The 23,396-nt window shown below is 31.3% G+C and overlaps 2 protein-coding genes and 1 long non-coding RNA gene across 4 annotated transcripts; 2 read left to right on the top strand and 1 right to left on the bottom strand.

Annotated features, from left to right (window-relative positions):
* The first annotated feature begins 271 nt into the window (after positions 1-271).
* LOC103847600 lies at positions 272-6,547 on the top strand. The gene has a single exon (XM_033276531.1). The coding sequence runs from the start codon at positions 1,231-1,233 to the stop codon at positions 1,843-1,845; it is 615 nt and encodes a 204-aa protein (XP_033132422.1). The 5' UTR covers positions 272-1,230; the 3' UTR covers positions 1,846-6,547.
* Positions 6,548-13,556: 7,009 nt separating this feature from the next.
* On the top strand, positions 13,557-19,249 carry LOC117127143. The gene is made up of 2 exons (XR_004449946.1): positions 13,557-18,012; positions 18,441-19,249. It is a non-coding gene; the product is annotated as an uncharacterized LOC117127143 (long non-coding RNA).
* A 418-nt stretch (positions 19,250-19,667) lies between these two features.
* LOC103832813 (protein CHUP1, chloroplastic) lies at positions 19,668-23,174 on the bottom strand. 2 transcript variants are annotated; one of them, XM_009108904.3, is made up of 5 exons: positions 22,693-23,174; positions 22,248-22,469; positions 22,121-22,158; positions 21,185-21,949; positions 19,668-20,609 (listed from the first exon to the last, which is right to left on the bottom strand). In XM_009108904.3, exons 2-5 carry the CDS (start codon positions 22,441-22,443, stop codon positions 19,854-19,856), a joined length of 1,755 nt encoding a protein of 584 aa, XP_009107152.1. In that variant the 5' UTR covers positions 22,444-22,469; positions 22,693-23,174; the 3' UTR covers positions 19,668-19,853. The 2 variants fall into 2 exon arrangements, with proteins under 2 accessions (XP_009107152.1, XP_033132391.1); XM_033276500.1 differs by lacking the exon at positions 22,693-23,174 and having other exon boundaries at positions 22,248-22,662.
* Positions 23,175-23,396: the final 222 nt, after the last annotated feature.

The raw sequence follows: 23,396 nt of genomic DNA on the forward strand, positions 1-23,396 counted from the left end.
TAAATATTTTTGTAGGGGTGTTAACCCATAGATTTTGAGAAAAATTCAAAAAAATGAAAATTCTATTTTAATGCATAGTTGCATCTTTCACTAAGATATGATGAAGGTCAAAGAGTTTTGGAACATTTGTTGTTTATATTTTTCTAGGGAATAGCGATTTTATAGTGGTTAGTCAACCAATTTAGGGAGTATTACGAAGTTTTACTAAATTAATTGACAAAAAATTTAAGTGATGCTCATGCACCATTAAAGAGAGTTTAATATACATTAATACAAATGTAGAATGTGTTTAAAAATATTAAAACAACAATAAAGATCATAGGCTTCAGTATATAGAGCATTTACCGAAAAATGAAATATTTTCGTAGGGGACCCATAAATTTTGAGAAAAATAAAAAAAAAATGAAAATTTTATTTTAATGCATAGTTACATCCTTCACTAACATATGATGAATGTCAAAGAGGTTTCGAACTTTTTTTTGTCTTTGTTTTCTAAGGAATATTGATTTTATAGTAGCTAGTGAAACAAATTAGGGAGTACTATGAAGTTTTAATAAATTAATTGATAAAAAATTTAAACGATGCCCATGTACCATTAAAGAGAGTTTAATATACATTAATACAAATGTATAATGTGTTTAAATTTTTTAAAACATCACGAAAAATCATAGGTTTCAGTATGTTAGTGAAGGTCAAAGAGGTTCCAACAAGAAGTAAACAACACGAAAAAAGTTAAGGCTCCAACAAGAAAGTAGAGTATGCAAGTAAACAACTGTTCTCTAACTGAGGCTACATGATTAGCCTCGACAGGGTTTGGTTCCCAACTGATAACAAAGCAGATTAGGATAAGTTAAGACAAATCCAATGCAAAATGATAAACAAATTAAGGAAAGACCTCTGATTTCGTTCTTGATCATTTCAAAATATAATCAGAGGCTACAACAAACATACATCCTCGTTAAGGAAACTTGTAATATAAAATATAATTAATCCATATTAACAAAGTTTTTTCTTTTAAAGTGACATGGATTCAATAATTATGCTCCAATAAGCTTTTGCTTTGTCTTTATAATCTTTATATAATATCTTGCACGTTTTAGCACCTCTATTTCTTCCTTTATAAAACCTTCACATTTCTTCTCCTTAGCTCATAAGTAATCAAATCTCAAAAACCAATATTACAATATCCTCTCTCTTTCTTTCTCTCACTAAAAACCCTCTAAAGATCTAATGGATCAAAACGAACCAATAAGCAAGAAGCTATGGAACATCGTACGTTTTCTCTTGTACATGATCCGTAAAGGCGTCTCAAAACACAAACTCATCGCTGACTTCAACGCCACTCTAAAACGCGGCAAGAACCTCATGTTCCACCACCGTCGCCGTGTCCCAGCCGCCGACACTTCCTCGTCGGCCGCCGCAAACGCACCTCAACGACAAGAATACGAGTTTAGCTGCAGCAATACTCCAAACTACTCTTTCCCCTTTCCCAATATTGGTTTCATGAAGAAAAAGAGCCACAATAATCTCTTCGCGTGTGGTCAAACGCCTCAGACGCTCGACGACGACGCTGCCGCAGCTAGAGCAGTTCTTGAGCTTCTTAACGGCGTTGGTGACAAAGGAAACGTTACTCCCGCGTATTTGTCGGCGGCTTTGTCTCCTTACTTTCCAGGGTTTGGTCGGACTCCTTTGGTGAGGCCGTTGAGAGTAACGGACTCACCGTTTCCGTTAACACCGGAAAATGGTGGCGTGGCTAACGGACACGTGGACCAAGCGGCTGATGATTTCATAAAGAAGTTTTATAAGAACTTGAATCAGCAGAAAAAAATGATTGAGTTCAGCTAAAAACTAATCTGATTGTGTGCTTCTTCGTATTTCTCTTCTTCTTCTTTTGCTGATTAAATGCTTGATATGTAATGATATTTTTGGGGGATTTTTATTTTCACTTTTCTTGAAACAATTGGATATTGTCAATAAGAAGAATATCATGGGCTTTGTCAATAAAACTAATGTTTTAGTAAGAAAAAACAGATGCATGGACGCAATAATACTGTACCTTCGTAAAACAATTTGATGAACTTTCATAAATATTTTTTTTGGTAAGTGACAATAATCATGATCATATGGACAATATAAATTTGTTCATATGATTTTTAATTTTCTTTTATATCTTGTTTTTGGCTAACGTAAAAGAACATAAATTATACAATATTCTCGTATCGTTCTTTGATTAGTATCTACAGTTTCGTACGGTTTGGATCTTCTATAGCCTTTTAATTATTTGCATGACATGACTCATGAATACATCTGAAGGTTACAATCTCATTCATTGTTACTCACTTAAAATCCTGATTTTTTTGTATAGGCATCATATTAATTTTATAGTCTTTGTGCAAGGCTCACTTTCCAAAACATCTACCACTGAAAACATGCTTAGAAAACTATATTATGGTGATATCTTGGATATATACTTAGATGAAATGAAACACGAAACTCAAAGTGGTCATTGCAAGTTGTTTGGCTCTTTCCCTAAAGCAAAAGAGAGAAAAGTACTTTCTTTTTCAACTTTTTTCTTTAATTTTCTTTTAGTTCTTTTAATTTTCTTTATAACATATTCACAAGTTTGAAATCATAGTTATAGCGATCAGCCAATTACCTATCAAAACAACAACTCTACCACTATCAAGAAAAGCTTATATCTGGCAAAGTCAATAAAAACTTCTTTCGTAAATCACGTTTGTTTTCGTCTTTATAGATGATTTGATTCTTAAAAATCAAGATTGAAGAGCGAGGTTGTAAACTTTTCTTTCCTTCGTTGGGATATAAAAGTGATAAGACAATTAGAAAAATATGCATGTGTTTGATACACACACATACACATACACAAACATGTAAATATATTCATATTCTGAAATTATGATGTGCAACGTACTAAAATATGTTACCTGACGCTTTAATGGCTGTAAAATCTTTAAAAGGAGTATTCTCTAGATAAAATTATATAGAGGAAAGTAAGAAAATGGTGTTTCATGTATTCTGACAATTGCAATAGGATTCCGAAACGAAATCAGATCGGTCAGAATATAGACAGGTTTATTTACGTGTTTGTGTATGTTTGTTGTAGTTATAAAGTAATCGATATTGTATAACATGGCAAAAATTAACTTATAAAAAGGGGATGATATATAGAGTAAACTATACATATATATGTAAGATCTATTAACTTATTAAAAGGGGATGATATATAGAGTAAACTATACATATGTAAGATCTATCATAAGTTATATTGGCCGGAATTAATATAGAACTGTGAAAAGCTATATATATTAAACTAGTTCAGAAACACTTAAAAGAAATAATATCCAGCGATTCAATATAGAGCTGCATATATACAATTGCTACTTGAAGGACTAAGATGAAGCTTTATCGAATCATATTTGGTTCATCTCAAAGAAAAATAGTTATCGTCTCAGCTTTTGTGTTGGTAGAGCTGCATATACAACTGCTACTTGATCAAACATGTGTGAGTGAATCAGAGATATGCTTCCATATAGTCTGTGGGATTCTCAATTGATAAGGAAGTCGTCTTTCTATTACTGTTGTGTGTTTATCATCGGCAAGTGAGTTGCTTTTTTCTTTAAAGGATATAATTTTTTTAAATATAAATAAATAGCTTACGTATATTTTATATTATAGATATATAATATTTATCATATTACATATATATGTTATTACATATATGTTTTATACAACATGTCCTTTTTGTACAACATTTTATGTAACACGTCTACACGGATCATCAATATATTATATTTGTGTATAAATCTTCTAAATTAGTATGTCAAAGGAACCACAATATACATTTTTCTTAAAGCAAATTTATTATGGTTTACTAAGACTTTCTGCATTAAATACAAAATCATAGTTGTATTTACGTTTTTTTTATTCAGAACCGGTGATCTACAATATTCGAACTTGGACATTTTGGTCTCTGAATCTTTAAATAAACAATTGAGAAACATATTTATAATCACGAAATCTATAACACAATCAATTTGTAGGATCAAAAATACTAAACTATATAAATCCTAAAATGAGTACAAAAAGTCAATGATTTGCTTTAGAGTTCGTGTATTTTATATCACATTATAGTTTGTTTTTTTTAATCATTAAAGTTGTCTTATGCTTCGGTCTACGACTGGTTTTGCAGATTTAATTTGCAATCATGAACCGGTCAAAATAATTATAGGTGATCGTTAGATTAGAAATAGTGTTTGTATCAATGAATATATGTTGAACTATATATTTAGTGGGTTTCGCCGAGGTGGCATGTTTCAAATGGGAGTGTAAATGATAATATTATATATTCAGTCATGATACGACGGTGTTTAGTAATTGGGTTTTTGTTTCGAGTAAGACCCGACAATCTTAAATTGCTGGTTTATTAATTAGACAAAACTAAAGTGTATTATGCTAGTGGCAATCAGGTGTAATTATTGAGTAAAACTCAGGACAAAATACTAAATGTATTCATGTTTTAATAGTTCAGATGATCGATAATGTGTTTTACAATATTGATAGGAAAAAAGTATCTTAAATGGATTCCCAACATGTTGAACCAAGTTACTAGTACAACCAAAATGAAGTGTAACAATAATACCAAGTAAAAGCATAGAGCATTTCTTTAATAACATTTATAAATTTTTGTTTTAAGCCCTATTAACTTATTATGTTTTGAACTTAGCCCTATTGTCTTAAGAAATGTAATTTGTTCTACGTTTATCAGTTACTTCAGTTTTTTTTTTAAAATATAACTCTATTTATTTGTGAATAGCTTCTACAATAGTAAAATATTATAATCAATTATAATTGTTTCTTCTTTTCTTGATTCACTTTTAAATTTACTAGATTCTTTCTCCGCGCTACGCGCGGATAATATATTTAAATTTGTTACATTTATCATTTTTATTTGTATGTGAATTTTTATATTAAACTATATATAACTAATTTTTAAATTTCATTTTTTATATTAAATTTACTTGCATACTCTACTTATTATATAACCGAACCAAAATAGAGAAAGTGCTTTGAATTTCGTAATACCGAGAATATACCGAATGGATGTCATTTTAAAAACACTGTGATATATATATATGGTTTGGTATATAAACCGATTAAACCGAATAAAATTAGATTGTTTCTGACATTTAACAACTGTTGAAGGTTGTTCGGATATTTTATTTGATCCTGAGATTTTTCAAATAAAATACTACAAATCAATGTGAGTTTATAATGATCTCAAAATTTTTTTTATGACAATTCAATTCTGATAACCAATATATGTTGATAGTACTGATGTTTTTTTTTTACTTTCAAGATTCCATTCCGTGGAATTTGATTCAACTTCAAGAGAGTTAAAGATTTGATTTACTATTTTACGGAACTTTAATGTTATTTTGGTTTTTTTATTAAACACTATTTTCTTTATGTTTTAAAGAGTCGGATAACCTTCAGTTATTTTATGCTTCAATGTTGTTTTTTTCATTTCGAGTACTATATTTTTTAAATTACACAGGGTTAGAGTTTGGCTATATATTTTCCTTATCCCCCGAGATAATCATATTTTGAGTGTTCTGACCTATATTTCAAAATTTTATTAACATCTAAGACAAGTTATATACTTCGATTTATAAAAAAAAACATGTCTAATGATAATGATTGTCGAATTGTTAACATGTAAATCAACATGAAGTCAAAATTAACTCAAGTCATAGACTTCATGTTCCACATATTATCGTCCATTTATTCGTTAAGCACCATGGATTTAAGATACACCATATGTTATACAAAATTATAAATCTTTACAATTAAGAATGATATAGATATCGCATGCCGCGCAAGGCGCGGGTTACTACCTAGTTATTGAGTAAAACTCAGGAAAAAATACTAAATGTATTCATGTTTTAATAGTTCAGATGATCGATAATGTGTTTTACAATATTGATAGGAAAAAAGTATCTTAAATGGATTCCCAACATGTTGAACCAAGTTACTAGTACAACCAAAATGAAGTGTAACAATAATACCAAGTAAAAGTATAGAGCATTTCTTTAATAACATTTATAAATTTTTGTTTTAAGCCCTATTAACTTATTATGTTTTGAACTTAGCCCTATTGTCTTAAGAAATGTAATTTGTTCTACGTTTATCAGTTACTTCAGTTTTTTTTTTAAATATAACTCTATTTATTTGTGAATAGCTTCTACAATAGTAAAATATTATAATCAATTATAATTGTTTCTTCTTTTCTTGATTCACTTTTAAATTTACTAGATTCTTTCTCCGTGCTACGCGCGGATAATATATTTAAATTTGTTACATTTATCATTTTTATTTGTATGTGAATTTTTATATTAAACTATATATAACTAATTTTTAAATTTCATTTTTTTTTAATTTTTAGTTCGAAGTAAGTATTTCTATTATATGTAATACAATTAATTAATAAAATATGAAGAATCAAGTCCGAGATTTTAGAGTTATGTAAGAAAAATATTCATGTATAGAACATAAATTATCTTATTTTAAAAGATCGGAATCTCATATCGAATAAATTCACGAAAAGAAAAAGTACTCCAATAACTTACTTAAAATATAAAACCCCATTTTCAAAAAAAAACGTACGTAATAATATTTTTTTACGTGTAATAGTTGAAAGCTGACAATTGGATATCGATCTAGAATATTATTTTAATATATCTAATGGTAAAATATTAATTGTAATAAAAAAAATTTGAATTTTGTAATATTACATGAATTATAAGTCTTTAAAATCTAAAACCTATTTTATTAACATAATATATATTTTATTTATTTTTTATTTTGACGTTACCAAAATTGCTTTAGTTATATTTGTATATTATTTTTTTAATAATGTAGTTTATTTTTAAGTAATTTTAAAATTATCAAGAATATAATATATTTAATAATTTTAAATATATCCAAATATGATGCCTCATTTTTATTTATGTTTGCATTGAGCATATTTAATTTTTAGTTTGTATATTTAATAACACCTTGTTGCGTGTTATTCTATGGTTTTAATAAATGTGTTGTCATTTCATTTTTATTACTACTAACATGATTTTTTATTGATAAGTGATAATGTATTTTAACGTTATGTATTATATTTTATCATATATTTTCTAACTTTTCGTGCTGGCACTTTTTGTAGAATCATTTTAATTAGATAATAGGTTTAAAGATTTAAATAAAATTGTGTATGTTGTAGATTTAGACTTTTTAGTTTAACTGAGCACTATCAATTACGGAAATTATATTATGATTTTATTTTACTAAATCTTTATTTCTTTGTATATTTTTTGTTTTATTTTGTATTTTTACAGTTTTATTGCCTTATTCTTTAACTGTAGAGAATTGCGATTTCTAATTTTTGTTTCATATTCCTGAAAAGTCTCCGGTTGATTTTTGTTTGTTTTCTTTCTCCAATTACAATGTACCGTTCGATCGTTTTTTTTTGGGGATCAAACTACTAATATCATCAGATAGAAAAGCTTAAACTCCAAGAATGGAGTGAGTATTTGTGCTACAGAAAACTGATTTAGCCACTAATATAGTGAGATATTATAATATTAGAATGTAAGGAAACTCTTCTCGGTTGTCTTACGCTGGACATAATTAAGTTGTTGTCAATTGATTCTATATTTGTGATAATTAGAAATACATCTTTATGTCTTCCTTACATCATCGTTAATTGGTTTTCTGTTCGACTATTTCTAATATACTCAGAGTAATATAATATTAGATGTTCATTATCTCATTCTAATTAGGAATGCACAGAATAAGAAAAGTTCAAGGTGAGACCACTTTACAATTTTGTCCTCATATCTATATAAAGTTAGTTTATAGATTACTCTATTTGTTTCAAAATGTAATCAGTTTTAATTAAAATCTGTAATATTTAAAAGTTATTACTTTAGAAAACTGTCATTTAATATATAAATTTAATCAATTACACAATAATTTACATAATTTAATTGGCCACACAATATCCAATAAATATAAAGTTACATTGAAATATAAAAACAATTTATATAGTGAAACAAAAAATACTTTTAAACCATTATATTATAAAACAAAGAGAATATTAAAATTACATTGAAACATTAGAATAGTAAGAATCAGAAAAGCTGAAATCTCAACGTCGATCATTTACGTCGGCCATGTCTTAGACCATCTCCAATGTATTCCTCTATTTTATAAAATAAAATAGAGGAATTTCATAATAGAGATGGATTTGTCTCCGATATATTTTTATATTTTCTCTCCTAAAAAGAATATTCTTGATATATTCTTTTCTAAGTTTACAAATAATATTTTTTATTTGTGAAAGGTGAAAACCAGCCCAATTTATTTTATAAAATTATGATATTATTTACACTAAATATTTCTTTACAAACTATTATGTAAAAAAATATAATTATATTTATATAAATAATATATTTCACTAAAAACTATTTTCGGTTATAATTGTTTAAGTAAAAAGCTAAAGGATCATTTTGTAAAGACAAATAGAGGAGATGACATGGCAAAAATATAGTTTCTCATTGGCCGATTATTTTCGCCTACGTGGATACTCTATCTGAGGCTTATATCCTCCAGATTTAATTAAAATCTGTAATATTTAAAAGTTTTTTTGAAAAAATATTCAAAAGTTATTATTTTAGAAAACTGTCATTTAATATATAAATTTAATCAATTACACAGTAGTTTATATAATTTAATTGGCAACGCAATATCCAATAAATATAAAATTATATTGAAATATAAAAACAATTTATATAGTAAACAAAAAATACTTTTAAACCATTATAATATAAAGCAAAGGGAATATTCAAATTATATTGAAACATTAGAATAGTAAAAATATTAAAAGCTGAAATCTCAACGTCGATCATTTACGTCAGCCATGCCTTAGACCATCTCCAATGTATTCTTCTATTTTTTTCCCTAAAATAGAGGAATTTCGTAATAGAGATGGATTTGTCTCCGATGTATTTTTCTATTTTCTCTCCTGAAAAGACTATTCAATATTCTTTTCTAAGTTTACAAATAATACTTTTTATTTGTGAAAGTTGGAAACCAACCCAATTTATTTTAGTATTTTATAAAATTATGATATTATTTACACTAAATATTTATTTACAAACTATTATGTAAATAAAAATATAATTATATTTATGTAAATAATATATTTTCACTAAAAAAATAATTTCGATTATAATTTTGTAAGTAAAAAATTAAAGGATCATTTTGTAAAACAAATAGAGGAAGTGACATGGCAAAAATGTAGTTTCTCATTAGCCGATTATGTTCGCCTACATGGATGCTCTATCTAAAGCTTATATCCTCTTTTTATTACTTGTTTGATAATAAGTATACCTAATTTATATATTCATTGTTTTAAATAAACTAAATGGTATTTTTTTTAACTTAAAAAACAATTTTCATACAAAAAATTAAAACAATTTTTGCAAAAAAATGTTGTATGAGTTAAATTAACTAAAACTTCTACAAAATTATTATTATTTAATATATTATATTTTTATTATAAACAGAATAATATTTGACAATCTAACTATAGTTAAAATATTATTCATTGATTAAAATCAGTGTAAAAATATAATCTAGATATTCTCAATTTATTTTACTTTTACCACTAAATACTATTTAATTTTACAGATACTATCTTTTATCTTTTGTAATGTTTATATACGTTCTAACGTAATGTTTTTTCTTATATGCTTGATTACAATATTAAGGATTAATGCATCTATTTAATTGTTTAGGGGAATTTAGAATATATTTTCGGTCCAAAATAATGATCCAAAACCAATATTTTCATATTTTCATATTTTCATTTTTAGTAAAAACATTTATTGTTTTGAATTAATATCACATTCTAATTCGATATAACTTCATTGATTTTTATTTCCGTAAAATTTCTGTCATTATTAGTTTTTTTTCTTACTTCTAATTAACTTTAGTTTTTATTGTTTTTGTTAAACTTCATACATTTTTGTGATTTTTAAACTTTTTTTATTTTTTTGTGAACATAAATGAAAAACGTTGACATGTTGTTGTTTAATTTGGTATTAGTTTGTCTTCTCTTATGGTTTCCTTATATTTCGTACTCTTTTTGTGAGGACTCAACCTTGGACAACACTTGGTTCAAAACGTATGGTATTTACATGATAACTTGCGAGAGAATTTTTTTTTTTTTAAAAAGACATTTAGTTACCAAATGAAGTTAATTAAGTAGATAACTAATGTTGCACAAAAAAAAAACATTTTATTAGTTCATGATGCATGCTGCTCAACAGGATTACTTACGAAGGATGAGTTGTTTTGTTTCACAGATTGTTAAAATGTTAATGTCAGCGTTCATTATAGAACAGTCAATTAGTCACAAAAAAAAAGAAGAGAACAGTCTATGGTTAGAAGGGTTCAAGTCATGGTTTAGTTGCGAAGAGCTGCAATGGTCAAGTTCAAAAAAGAAATGAATGCGCTGAACTGAATCTCAAACAATTAAGATCAATGTGTAAGAATCTATACTCCAGATAGTGGTGAACGAATGCGCTGAACTGAATCTCAAACATTAGACTTGTTTTTAATGTGAATACACTGATTTGAGAAGAACTTGATAAGTACTGGACATAGAGTATACATCACACATATGTTTGTTCTCTCCTCACTCCATTTCAGAATCTCTATAGCTAAATTGAGAGGTGATGTTCGGGTGCACGCTCTTGCACGAAGAAACTTGAACTTAACTGGCATGTAACTGAATGCAAGCTGACCCAAAGTGGAGTGACCACTGTTGAAACTTGAAACGGTAAAAACTGACCACATGATTATAGGTCTTGGAACTCAAATGACTTCAGAAGTGTTACATCCCTTCCGCCATATGGAAACTTTTTGAATTCTCAGAATGAGAGATTCTTATCACATTGGGTTTTCAATATGCTACTACATAGATAAAAAGAGAGTGGAATTTAAAAATATAATAGTGAAAATACTTATACCTTGGAGAAAGATTAAACTTGGGAAGCCTGATGATGGAACTATAGAGGACCTCTCAGACATTATAGAGTTCCATTGCGATGAACCTTCAAATTAGCATATGTGTTGTGTGCTTAAAACTATATGAATCCAATTTTAAATTGCAACGGAAACCATATATTTAAATATATACCTGAGAGCAGATTTCTTTCCTTCAGACACCAAAGAGCACAGTGTATAGTAGTTATATGCTAATACCTCTCTTTTGGAGTAAACCAAAGTGATTCAGTTGAAACCTGCAGTGAGCATCAATGCTTAGCCACCTGATCAAAAAGCATCAACGCTTAGCCACCTGATCAAAAAGCATCAACGATTAGCCACCTGGTCATAGAAACAAAACAACTAATACCAGAGGGAAGCATAATAGATAGATGGAACATGTATGACGTATCTCCTCGATAATGGGAACGTCTTTTCACAACTTTGTACTTTGGAGAACACATGACTAAACAAAAGAAGGGGTTGGACAGTATTTATTTTTACATACGTGGGCACAAAGGTTCATATTGTTAAAAAAAGGTTCTCAGCTCTAAGGTAAAAAAATTGTTAAGTAGTAATGTAAGAACCTACCTGAGAAGTATGGTCCTCATCCTCTGAATCCTCCACACCTGTAACCAATAGCAGTTAACATAAAGCCCCAAACTAATTCTGGAACACTAATTAAAGTGTGAGTGGAAGCCAAAAGTGTACTCACGGATAAGGCAGATAATATATATGCTATTTCCATTTCTCTCAGCTTCCTGAAGAGCTAGAATAAGCAACTTCTTTGGTGTCAGTGTTTCTTGCAACCTAACCTTAAAAAAATTCAGTGAAAGTGTTAAAACCTCCGGAAAATTGATCCAAAGTCGAAGAAACAATGAAACATTTCTCAGAGAGGAGGTGATGCTTACTTGTTTCCTGAAGAAGAAGCAACTTTGCTTATCCCTTGCAACTTCTTCAGTAAGTTTAATTTCCAAATAGACAGAAGATGAATGAGACCTGAGGAGAGAAAAACAAACTAACAATTATAGAATATGTGTTGTGGAAGTACCGAAGCGAAAAGAAGGATAAAAAAATATATTGGCGGCATCTGTTGAGCCAAATCTTTCTCTTCCCCTGAACAGAGATATAAAAAATAATGATAATTTTTTTTCTAGTCAAACTCGTCGACATTGCAGTGGGATGCAGGCATGTCATCCCCATGAAAGTTCTCATCTAAATCGTCCTCGGAATCTTCCGTTTCATCATCAACATTGTCAATGTACAGCTTCCTCGGGTTGGTATTAGACATTTATTTAGTTGTATAAAAAAGCACCTGCACATGTCGAGAAGAACCTTTACTACAGTACTGTGAAAAGAAGCGACCACAACAATATCTTCTTACAACTGATTTCGGAATAAAACCACATAGACTTAAGTGTATAGACGATTACTATCTAAATGATGTTCTGGACACCATATTAATCTTTCTGATAGAAAGATGCTAGCAATCATCAATTTTTGTCTTGTTGGAAATTGGAAATTGTTAGAAGACACTAATGAATATAAAACCTAGCAAGCAAAGTTTTACCTGATCTTTAGTGTGATACTCAATGAGAGAATTAGATACAGAACTTAAGAAGAACCAGTATATCATATTTTTCAAGACAATGAATAGAGGCACAGATAATGGAATCTAAGACTAACCTAGGATCCTTCCAACACTGGTGCACTGTCACCAAGCGGTTGTAGCATCAAATTATTTTGGAAGCTGGAGAGTTTTGTCATAGTATTCATTCTTTGGTATTAGCTTTAACACCAAGTAGGCATTTAAACTCTGCAACCTGCACATACCTGAAACAAAGAAAAACAACAGAGAGTGATCAATATTAGGAACAATGAATGATAAGCTTCTGTTTTAGAGAAAGAAATAAAAAAATCTGTGTAACTCTAAGAGATAAGGTGATGGAGGTAATAATAAACTCACGGTGGCGTTAGAAAATAAAATCCTGAAAACAATTTTGCATCCAGCGTTTGAATATTGTCCATGTCCTTCATAATCGACCAATCAGCCTCCGCTTTGCATCGTTAACTTTTAGCTGGGGATATGTCTGCCTCTACATGCTTCAGCCTCGTAATTCTCTCTAGCTCTACCTCTCTGTTTTCAGCTCCGCTACTTCTCTGGTTTGTCTTCTAGCTCTATATCGCAAGCTTCAATGATATGGTAAAAGTGATTTGAGTTGGTAACGAATAGAGAGGGAGATAGTGAAGTTTGTTATAAGTGTTAGGGATTGGTTAATTTTTTTTCATACTCCATTTATTCTCACAGAAAAATATAAAAATCTCAGCCTAGCAACAGACCTTGTATGATCAACACGAAAGAGATCCTACTGTCTCAACTGAGTGGTTTAGTGGTTGTTAAACCTTGTGCTTGCCCAGCTGATGACTAAAATAAAACAAAGATAAACAACTAAAATTATATTCCGAGGTTTTAGTTTAGAATATAAGGAGAGAGTAAACTGTTTAACATACCTTTTTCTACATGACATCTTTCTTCGATACAAACGTTCCGCAGCAGTTGGATCAGAATAGATGTAAATCGTTAGAGAGCTCTTGGCCAATAACATCATTTTCCACCTGAAGAAAAATAGCATAGAAGGGAACATGCAATGATTTATTTATCGAGCTCAATTTATCAGTGAGTGAGACATATATTACCAGGAGTTCAGCAATTCTTTTCAACTAAGTTCTTCACCTCAGTCTGATAACGGAAGGGCTGCAACCAAAGAATCAAACTTCACCAAAACAAAAAAAAATAAAACAAAAAAAAATCATGATAGTAGAGATACGTGTACGATTCATTAGTTCCATACAACCACCAGAGTATCCAAAAAAAAAAAACCGTAAGTGGATTCACACGGGTCACCACAGTTGTAATTATCAAGAAAGAGAATTTGAGTTTTCTATCTCAAGATTTTAATCACAAATCTTGAATAAAATTCATATTAAGAAAAACGTATATAGTTGTGTTTCCTCCAAACGCCAGACGCCAAAAACAGGATTTTTCCTAATCATCATCACTTAATGGTCAAGATCTTGATTAGGGAAGCGTTCCCAACTCGGAGTAGAGCAACAACGGAGTCTCCAGTCTTGCACAGCTCCTTCTCTTTCCCCTGCTGAGTCGCAAACTCAATAGCTTCTTCTGTCGATTCATCGTGCGAGGCTCTTGCCGACCCTGCGTACAGCACAGGGATCAAACCGCGGAAGATAAGACTATGCCTCGCAGGTGATTCGTCGCTGCAAGACCAGTCGAGCAAGTCGGTTTCGATCTAAAATAGCAGACGGAGAAGACGAAGAGAAAGGGATCGAGATTCGATTTTGGGAAAATTAGAATTTGTCATGCGTAACTGACGTGGCGGAGAGCTGTTCTCTGATTGGATGATTTAATTGTCCTACGTGGACACACTCTCTGATGCTTATATAACCCTTTTAGTATAGGTTAGATTTCAGTTCCTTATACGAAAGTTTAATATATTTACAGATAATGTAATTATAGTAGAGTACCATTATAGTAACGTGTCTATTTATAGGCTAATTAAATGTGAAGATTGCTAAATCGAACATAGCTATGAACAATATTGTTTCTACAAGGCAAACACATGAAAATTTATATTAACATATAAAACAATATAGAACTATGTGAATGTTCAAATATAATTTACAAAATTTTAAGTTAATTAACATAATAAAACGAACTTGAGAACATTTTAAATTAATCAAATATATGTTCACTAATATTAATTAAGATTTAACAGTTAAAGGTTAAGATTTAGATTTAGCTTTTAGGATTTCTTTCTGATATCACACGGTAATTTTATTATTCAAACAAAAAGTGGTAAAAAAAATAAATCGGGATTAAATAATCAACATAAAAAGTTGTTTGTATTAAGATCTTGCACTTCTAGCTAGAGAATCAATAGTTGTATTCTGATCTCGAATAATGCAGAAAAGCTTAAAAAGTTAAATCTTCTTTGTAACGTCATAATCTCTTTCACCTATGTCAAGAAGTTTGGACATACTTGTGGTTCCAAAATTATGGTGATCAAATCTTTGTAGTCCTGTTCCAACGTTTTGATACATAGAATGCCATAAGATACTCTCTATTGTCCAAATAGGTGTATCTAGCTCCAAATATATAAAGAAGACTCTCATCTGCTTTGGTTCTTTGTTCCCATTATTTGGATATTTCCAGATGTGGCTTTCGAAAGCCATCAATTGTGAGGTAAAATTCCAATAGCCATCCACCAAAAAGATGATTTTTACGCATACGACACGTTATCATACGTCTCTTCGCTCTAAGAAAGGATCCCCATAAAAAAGTCATACATACCCTTATTTTATCAATGACTGCCTCAACATCAGTCATTCGATAAAGAGAACATTAAATTGGAAATCATCCATAAATACAGAACTAAACTTTCGCTTTGGCCAAGTGACATTAACGTAACAACTGATCAAATCCTAGATCACTTTGTGTGCAGCAAAGATTTCTTATTTTTTTCTCTGAAAAAGGAATATAACTCTTAGACGATGTTTCTGATACATCTCTTTTAGACTTTGGACTATGAGGTCATTCATAATCTCTCGATAGTTCCAATTAAGTGCCTTCATAAACAAAAACATGATAATGTCTTGTATTCTACAAGACCAGTATCATTCACGCATAAATGAATCTTCATGTTATGTTGTACCATTATTTAACTAGAATTCGAAGAGAATTATTTATTTTGTATAACCGCTTTCTAACTAAAAAAAACTTTTAGGATTTAGTATTAAAAATATTGTTTAGTTACAAAAGTTTGAATTCACTAATCTTTAATAAAGATTTAACATGTATGGTTTATATTTTAGCGTTCAAGTTTTATAGTTATGTTGTGACATGCCAAATGCCTCCTTAGCTAGACGCCTTATTAGCCCGGCCAAATGTCTGTTTTGGAGATCAAACGTTCTACTTAATCCAGATCTCTGTCACCAGATGTCTAACCCCTCGCTTATTATGATATTGTTTGATTAAGACGTAAATCCTTACACATTTATTTACGATCAGTTGCTCTCCAAAAAGCTTAGTTCTAAGTGGAGTTGAACTATATATATACTGTATATTAGACTTTCTCTGATCTAATACCCGATGTAGGACTTTGTTTGCTTATTTATCCTAACAATCCTTCTTTTCAACAAAATACCATGCAACCTTGGCTCTGATACAAATTAGTTGTGATGGACCATATGCTTTCAGGGGTCAGACGTTGTATCATATGCTATTTTCTGTGAACTAGATGCTCTTCTAGAGATATATAGATTTATGTCACAAGATGTCCAACCCTTCGCTTGATAAGATATTGTCAGTTTTAGGCCTAGATCCTTACGGATTTGTATTTGGGTCGGTTGTTCCTAAATATCCTCATACTCAGTGAAGTTGGACAAGAAGTTGGACCAGAACTTGGATTGATTATTTATCCTAACAAGCATCCTCTCAAAGCAAGCACCACATAATCTTGGCTCTGATATTAATGTTATAACGAACTAAATTCTGTCATGGACCAGACGTTCTACTAGAGCTAGACTAGATAGTCGTGGTGGGGGGGGGGGGGGGGGGTGTGGGGGTTAGACACTCTATTAGATCCAGATGTCCATTATCAAATGTCCAAATTTTCGCTTAGTATTGCCCAATCACTTACAGATTTTTTCTTGGGTTAGTTGTTAACGAAACGGTCTCATATATACTAAGTAGACTTCGATTGTGATCTAATATCAACTGTGAGACTTAAATTGTTTATTTTTCCTAATAATTCTTCTTTGAAATCAAGAACCACAAAAATTTGGCTCTAGCACCAATTTGTTGGTGACGAACTAGGTGCTCTCTTGGATCAAACACTCTACTAGAGTCAAACCAAATGTTCATACTAGCGATCAAACAGATGTTCGTGCACCAGATGTCTAACTTTTTAATTAGTATGATATTGTCTCCTTTGAATCTAAATCCTTACGAATTTATTTTTGGATCAGTTGCTTTCCATAAAATTTTATTTTAAACTGATTTTATATATATATATATATATAATTGGCTTTCTCTTATTTAACATCTGATGTTGAATTTAGATTGTTATTTATTCTAACACTAAAATATATTTCTACTATTGTTATTAGAAAATTATATTATTACACAGAGTATTAACATTTATATCCAAATTAAAATGCTATGTATTAGTAATATTATAAGAGACTAGTTTTATTTGCGAAAAAGACTAAATCGTCATCTTGTAATTCATTTTCGGTTGAGGTAGTTTAGAAAATATTTCTAGTCAAACGTCTTCTGCAAAAGTCCGTAAAAGATCTATGATTTGAGTTTTGTCTCTTCTTCTTTTTTTATTTGTTAGAGTCTAAAACCATTAATATCCGCAAAGTATTTTAATCTCCTGCGTAACGAATGAAACGGGTCACGTTACTCACACTATGAAATGCCTATTCGAGCATGTAAAAGGCATATATATTCACGCCTTTCTAAATCCTATATCAACAAAGTACAACGATCTTTGTTGATATACTTCTCATCATTTTCCTTTTCATTTTTAGTTTCATTATTTAGAAATTTAGATTACAGACTTACAAAGTTGACACGATCTATTTATATCATCATATTGAAATCGATTCCCAATTCCACAAAAGTTGGAAGCTAGAGGCGGAAATGGAGGCAACCAATGGGATGATGGAGCCGAGCATGAAGGTGTATCAAAGATCTATATACGTGAGGGTCGTAATGGCATAGAGTCCATCAAGTTTGACTATGTTAAGAATGGAGAACCTAAAGATGGACCAATCCATGGTGGCTCGGGTCAAAGTTTCACCGAGTCGGTACATGTTCAAACGCTCATTCATATGATTTATTGGTAGTAGCATCAAAGTTTGCGTGGTTTTCCTTCGATCTTTGAGTTTGTTAGATCGCATGCACCAATATGGTGTATTTGATTTTTGATTTTTGATTTTTTGTTTCATTCATAGATTATATATTATCGATCGTTTCTCTGTCACCTATATTCGAAATTATTCCTTTTTGAACTGTGACTTGATCAAATCCTAATTATCATACTATTCTTGTTCCATTCCATTTCTTTGGAATACCGGTTTAAATGTGTACGAAATACAAATATACTGATTCGTAAGCTAGATCCGGTTTAGGCTTTGGTTAATGGTATCAACTTTGTAGACATGTTTTATATGATCACTATCTTCTTTAATTTCAATCAATCTGATTTTTTCATGTGGATATATATATTTCGCAGTTTGATCTTAACCATACTATTGATGAACATATCGTATCAATTAAGTGTTACTACGACGAGGGCGTGATACAAGGTCTTGTGATCAACAGGGCCGGCTCATTGGGGGGGGGGGGGGGGGGGAAAGCGGTGCGACCGCCCGGGCTCAAGCCCGTGTCCCCCCGTATAATACTAATTAAGGGGCCCAATTTTTTATAAATTTATATTTTTATATATAAAAAATTATAAATATAATAAATAAAATTGAAAGGGGCCCAAAATTATTTGATATGTATATGAATTTATTTTCATTACAAAATATACAAAATATTACTGATTAAATTTTAAAAATATTTTAAACATTATCTGTATATAAATTTTAGAGGGTAAAAAAAAAATTTCTTGCCCTAGGGCTCCTAACCGTGTTGAGCCGGCGCTGGTGATCAAAACCAACATCAGGACTTCTGCACTCATGGGATACAACCTTGGTACAAAGTTTAAACTTGGAGTCAAAGGCAAGAAAATCATTGGGTTCCATGGATCTTCTGACAAAAACCTAAACTCTCTTGGAGCTTATTTCACGACGCTTTCTCCTGATAATTTGGATGTCTAAAAGTTCAGCGGAAAAGCTACATATGAGCCCTCAAACGTTTTATTTATGTTACTTTGAATCTTTACTAATTATATCATCTTTCATGTTGTTTTGGCGTGCCTTCAGGTTATTCAATCTCTTGCAAATTGCAATAAAGCAATGTGTATTTTTTACCAGATCAATTCGATTTCTCATAATAAAAGAATAGTTATGTCATTTTATATCACTATTTTGAGTTGTTCATTTTCTAATATGAATTTTAGTGTTATCCCTATCTCTACCATTGACTTATTATCAAATGCATAATTCACAACACATAATGTAGTTGATATCTTATAAATAGACCCTTTAGGCTTGTAATGAGAACATACACCGGATTGATTTAACAAAGAGTTGTCTTCACAAATCAGAGTTTTACAAAGAGGTACATCCTTTAAAGTCTCAAACCGAGTTTCTCCTCTACTTTTCATGAAGAAAACATAGATCTGCCTTGTTTCTCTAGCTTCCTGTGAACGTGAACACAAGTCTTCTTTCCCATCAATTCCTATCTGATAATCTTATACACTGTTCTTTGATAATCTTTTTAAGTAATCTCTTATCTTTCACTATACTCAGCACTGCCTATGTTGTCTTAAGCAACAGTCTCATCTCTCATGTAATAAGACAAAAATTGATCTCTTCCCCAAGCTGCAAATATCACATTCTCACAAAATATTTGGTTCTTATGTTTTTGTTCACAAAAATTACATTTCTGAGTTTTATCTATACACACATACACATAGTTATAGAACTTCAGCCAATGCGTGTTATACAAGTAAAAGTATATTAGTGCTTTCTACTTACTCTCAGAAGAAAAACGAGACAGATTTTTTATGCAGCTTCTTTGTGGAACGAGACTTCCTAAGCGCTTCTGCGTATTTAATCAGCTCTTTCTTCCTGTTCTGATCTGACTCCAAACACTCTTCTTCTCCATAGTTAGAAGCCTCTGCTCCTTCACTCTTACGATGCAGCATCTTCATGTGATCCTTGAAGTCCTCCTCATCTTCTCCACGCAGCAGCATTTGGAAGTCCATGGAATGAGGCCTCCTAGGAGTCGAGTGAACACCTGTGCTTGAGCTGCTCGGTTCAGAAGAACCAGCTCTCTTCTTCCCCTCTTGAGTACTATCTTTACCGTGTAAGATCTTCATCAGCTTATGCATAAGCTTCTTCTTCCCTGACTTTTTAGTTTTTGTTGCAAACAAAGTGTCAACAGAAGAGTCATCTAAGAACATTGAGTCAGTGATCATTGATGATGACTCCTCCTGAGAAGATGACCATTGATCATAGTCTGTATGATCTTCCTCGTGTGCGTATTCGAGAATCAGTTGCTTAGCTTTCTCCTCTGAAGTAGGGCTTAGAGTAGTACTAAGATCTCTAGCAACGGTTTTACCAGCAGGTGGCTGGTATGTTCTCAGCTCATATCTTAAACAAGCATTGATCCATTTGAGATAAACAAGCTGTTCCAGGTCAGTGCATCTATCTCCTTGAAGCTGCTCTATCTCCTTCTTCAGCTCTTCGTTTTCACTCTTCAATCGGTTACTCTCTTGGCGTAATGTCTCCATCTGCATCAGAAAACAAAGTTTCACAATCAAGATTCATTTTCCTATTAGAGAAAGTTCAAGAACTTGGACAAGTTACCTCCTAGGCATGGGTTTTCGTTTCCGTTCGGTTCGTTTTTTTTTTGTATTTCGGTTTTTCAATTATAGAGATTTAGGAATTCTTCGGTTATTTTAGTTTTAGGTTCGGATAGAAAAGTTGGGAACCGGCTAAGATCCAAAAAAAAAATCATACTGTTCCGGTTTTCCAAGTTTTATATAATATGGGTAAAAATGTTAGATAATTCGGGTTTTTAGGTTCAATATTGAATAATTCGAATTGTTAAGATATAAATGTCGTCTAGTTCAGATAATTTTAAAAATTTTAGGTAAAAAATATTTGGATAGTTGAATTTTCTGGTAATTCGGTTTATAAATAACTTTTTAGGATATTTGGTTACTTAGAAACTAAATATAATTGATATTTTAAGTTATATAATTTGTATTTTTTTTAAATTCGGTTCGGTTTTAGTTTTTGATTCAAATATATAGATACTATCCAGATATTTATAAAATCAGATAAATGTGTTTAGGCCTATTACCTCTTCTGGATCCTCCAACTTCGAGCTTGCTATGATCTGAACAGACTCCAGCTTCTCAGCTAGTTCAAAATTCTCAAACTGTAATCTCGTGTTGGAATTTCTAAGCTCGTTGATCTCTCCTTCCAAATCTCTTAGCCTCTGCACCATCTTATCCGCATCACGATCAGGTAAAGTAGCCTTGATCTCATCTTCTTGAAGCTTGGCCACTCGTTCTTTAAGAGACAAGAGCTGCTCCACGTGTTGTTGTGTTTTGATGTTGAGCTTCTTCTTCAGCACATGAACCTCAGACTTAGCCAAATCCAGCTCCAACGCAACCTTAGAATGCTCAGAACACTGAGCCTTGAGTTTCTCGTTCTCAGCTTGCAAAGACTTGATCTTGAGGTTGAAAACTTTAGTCTCCATCTGGTTTAGTTTGAGTCTACTTCTCAGCTCCATGGCAATCTTTTGCTGCTCCTTGAGACTGTAATACTCCAACAACTTGTCCTCAAGACACCTCTCCCTCTCACGCAACGCCCTCACCGTGTTTCTCAACCGTTTAATCTCGTTCACATGATCACCTTCCTCTGCGCTTGGGAACGCTAGAGGAGCTGAAGACATATCTGACTTTGGAGATTCACATTCATCATCATAGACCAATAAATCTAACTTCTTGACTTCATCTTCAAACTCCGGTAACAGAAACACATCTTTCTCATCAGCGTCACATTCACTTCTTGGCGAAAAAACAAGTAAAGACTCTTCCTTACTAGTCCTCTGTGTTTCTCTCTACATAAGAGATAAAAATTAAAAAAAAAAGCAAATCAAAGTCAAATAATCAATCTATAGATTCCATAGAAGTCAAACCAAAAATAGCAATCAGAGGCCAAAAAATCAGCTACAGATTGTATAAGTCAACCTATAAATAGCAACTTGTAGCATAAACTGTTCATAACTTACATGTATGGGTTCATTGGAGCTGTCTCTGTATCCATGATCTGAAGATTCAAGAATCCATCTTTATAGATTAGACTCACGAATGTGTAAGAATTTATAAAATAAAAAAGCAATAAGATAGAACACAAACCTGATGGTTGAGGTCGAAGAGGAGGCAAAGTGGGTCTGATTGTGCTTTTAGTATTTTTTCTAAACCGAGAAAAGAGAAATCCAGCGAATGTTACGGCTAAGGCGGCTCCTAACTGAAGCACGACCAGGTTTACATCTCTTTTGTGTTTGGTAATAATCATCATGTAAGAAGATTCTGACGAAGGAACCAAAGTCATATGAGTTCTTCTTGATCTGACTACATCTGCAAGTTCAGATTTTTAAAATCAAAAGACAAAACTTTGAAGATGGGATCGAATAACCCACTAAAAGGATCAAGTTGATCAAACCAAAGAGCTGATCAAACAGAACACAGAAAGACAAAAGTTTTGATTTTTTATGTCTTTTCCTCAAAAGAGACAAAAAAAAGATCAAAACTTTGTCTTATTCAAATAACAGAAAAAAAAAAACAAGTGAAGAAGACTCACCAGAGACGCCATTAAAAGATTGATTAGCACGAAACCCTTTATGATTTTGCTCAGGATTTGGGGTTTTAATTGGAAGTTGGTAGCAGATGCGAGATCACTAGTGGGTCAAACAAACAAACAAAAAAAAAGAGATTTGGATTCTCTTTTGGGTGGGTGTATATCGCTGTCGGGATGATCAAAATGCGTTAAATGTTGATATTAACGGCGAAAAAATAATGTTGATGTGTTGGAGAGATATAGAGCATAGGATTAGTAATGGAGGAGAAGTCGATCACGAGACTGTTTCTTTGGAATCGAATGAACAACATCATCGCCAGATGCATTTCAGTAATCATATTCTAATCAAAATCAATTATTTTAATCTCTTTAGTTTTAAATTATTCACGGACTTGCAGTTGCAGGCGTGCTGTTTCCTTTTGAACTGTTTGTTGGGTTGGGCTAATTCAATTTTGGGTTGGTTTGGTTTTACATAAAAAAATTACAAAGTGAACCGAATAAAAATTTGGTTTGATTTGTTATTTTTGGGCTAATTTGGTTTTCAAAAATTATGCTTGGTTAAAATTTATGGTTTTCGATTAAACTCTAGTTAAAAAGAAAAGTCTGATGATTTTGTTTAAATTAAGTTATTTCTGTTAAATTTGTTTAGTTTTGTTGGAAATTTTGGATATAATTTAGGTGTGGCTGAATAAAACCAGACAATTTTG

Source organism: Brassica rapa, chromosome A08, assembly GCF_000309985.2.
Source record: "Brassica rapa cultivar Chiifu-401-42 chromosome A08, CAAS_Brap_v3.01, whole genome shotgun sequence".
In the NCBI taxonomy this organism is placed as follows: Eukaryota; Viridiplantae; Streptophyta; class Magnoliopsida; order Brassicales; family Brassicaceae; genus Brassica; species Brassica rapa.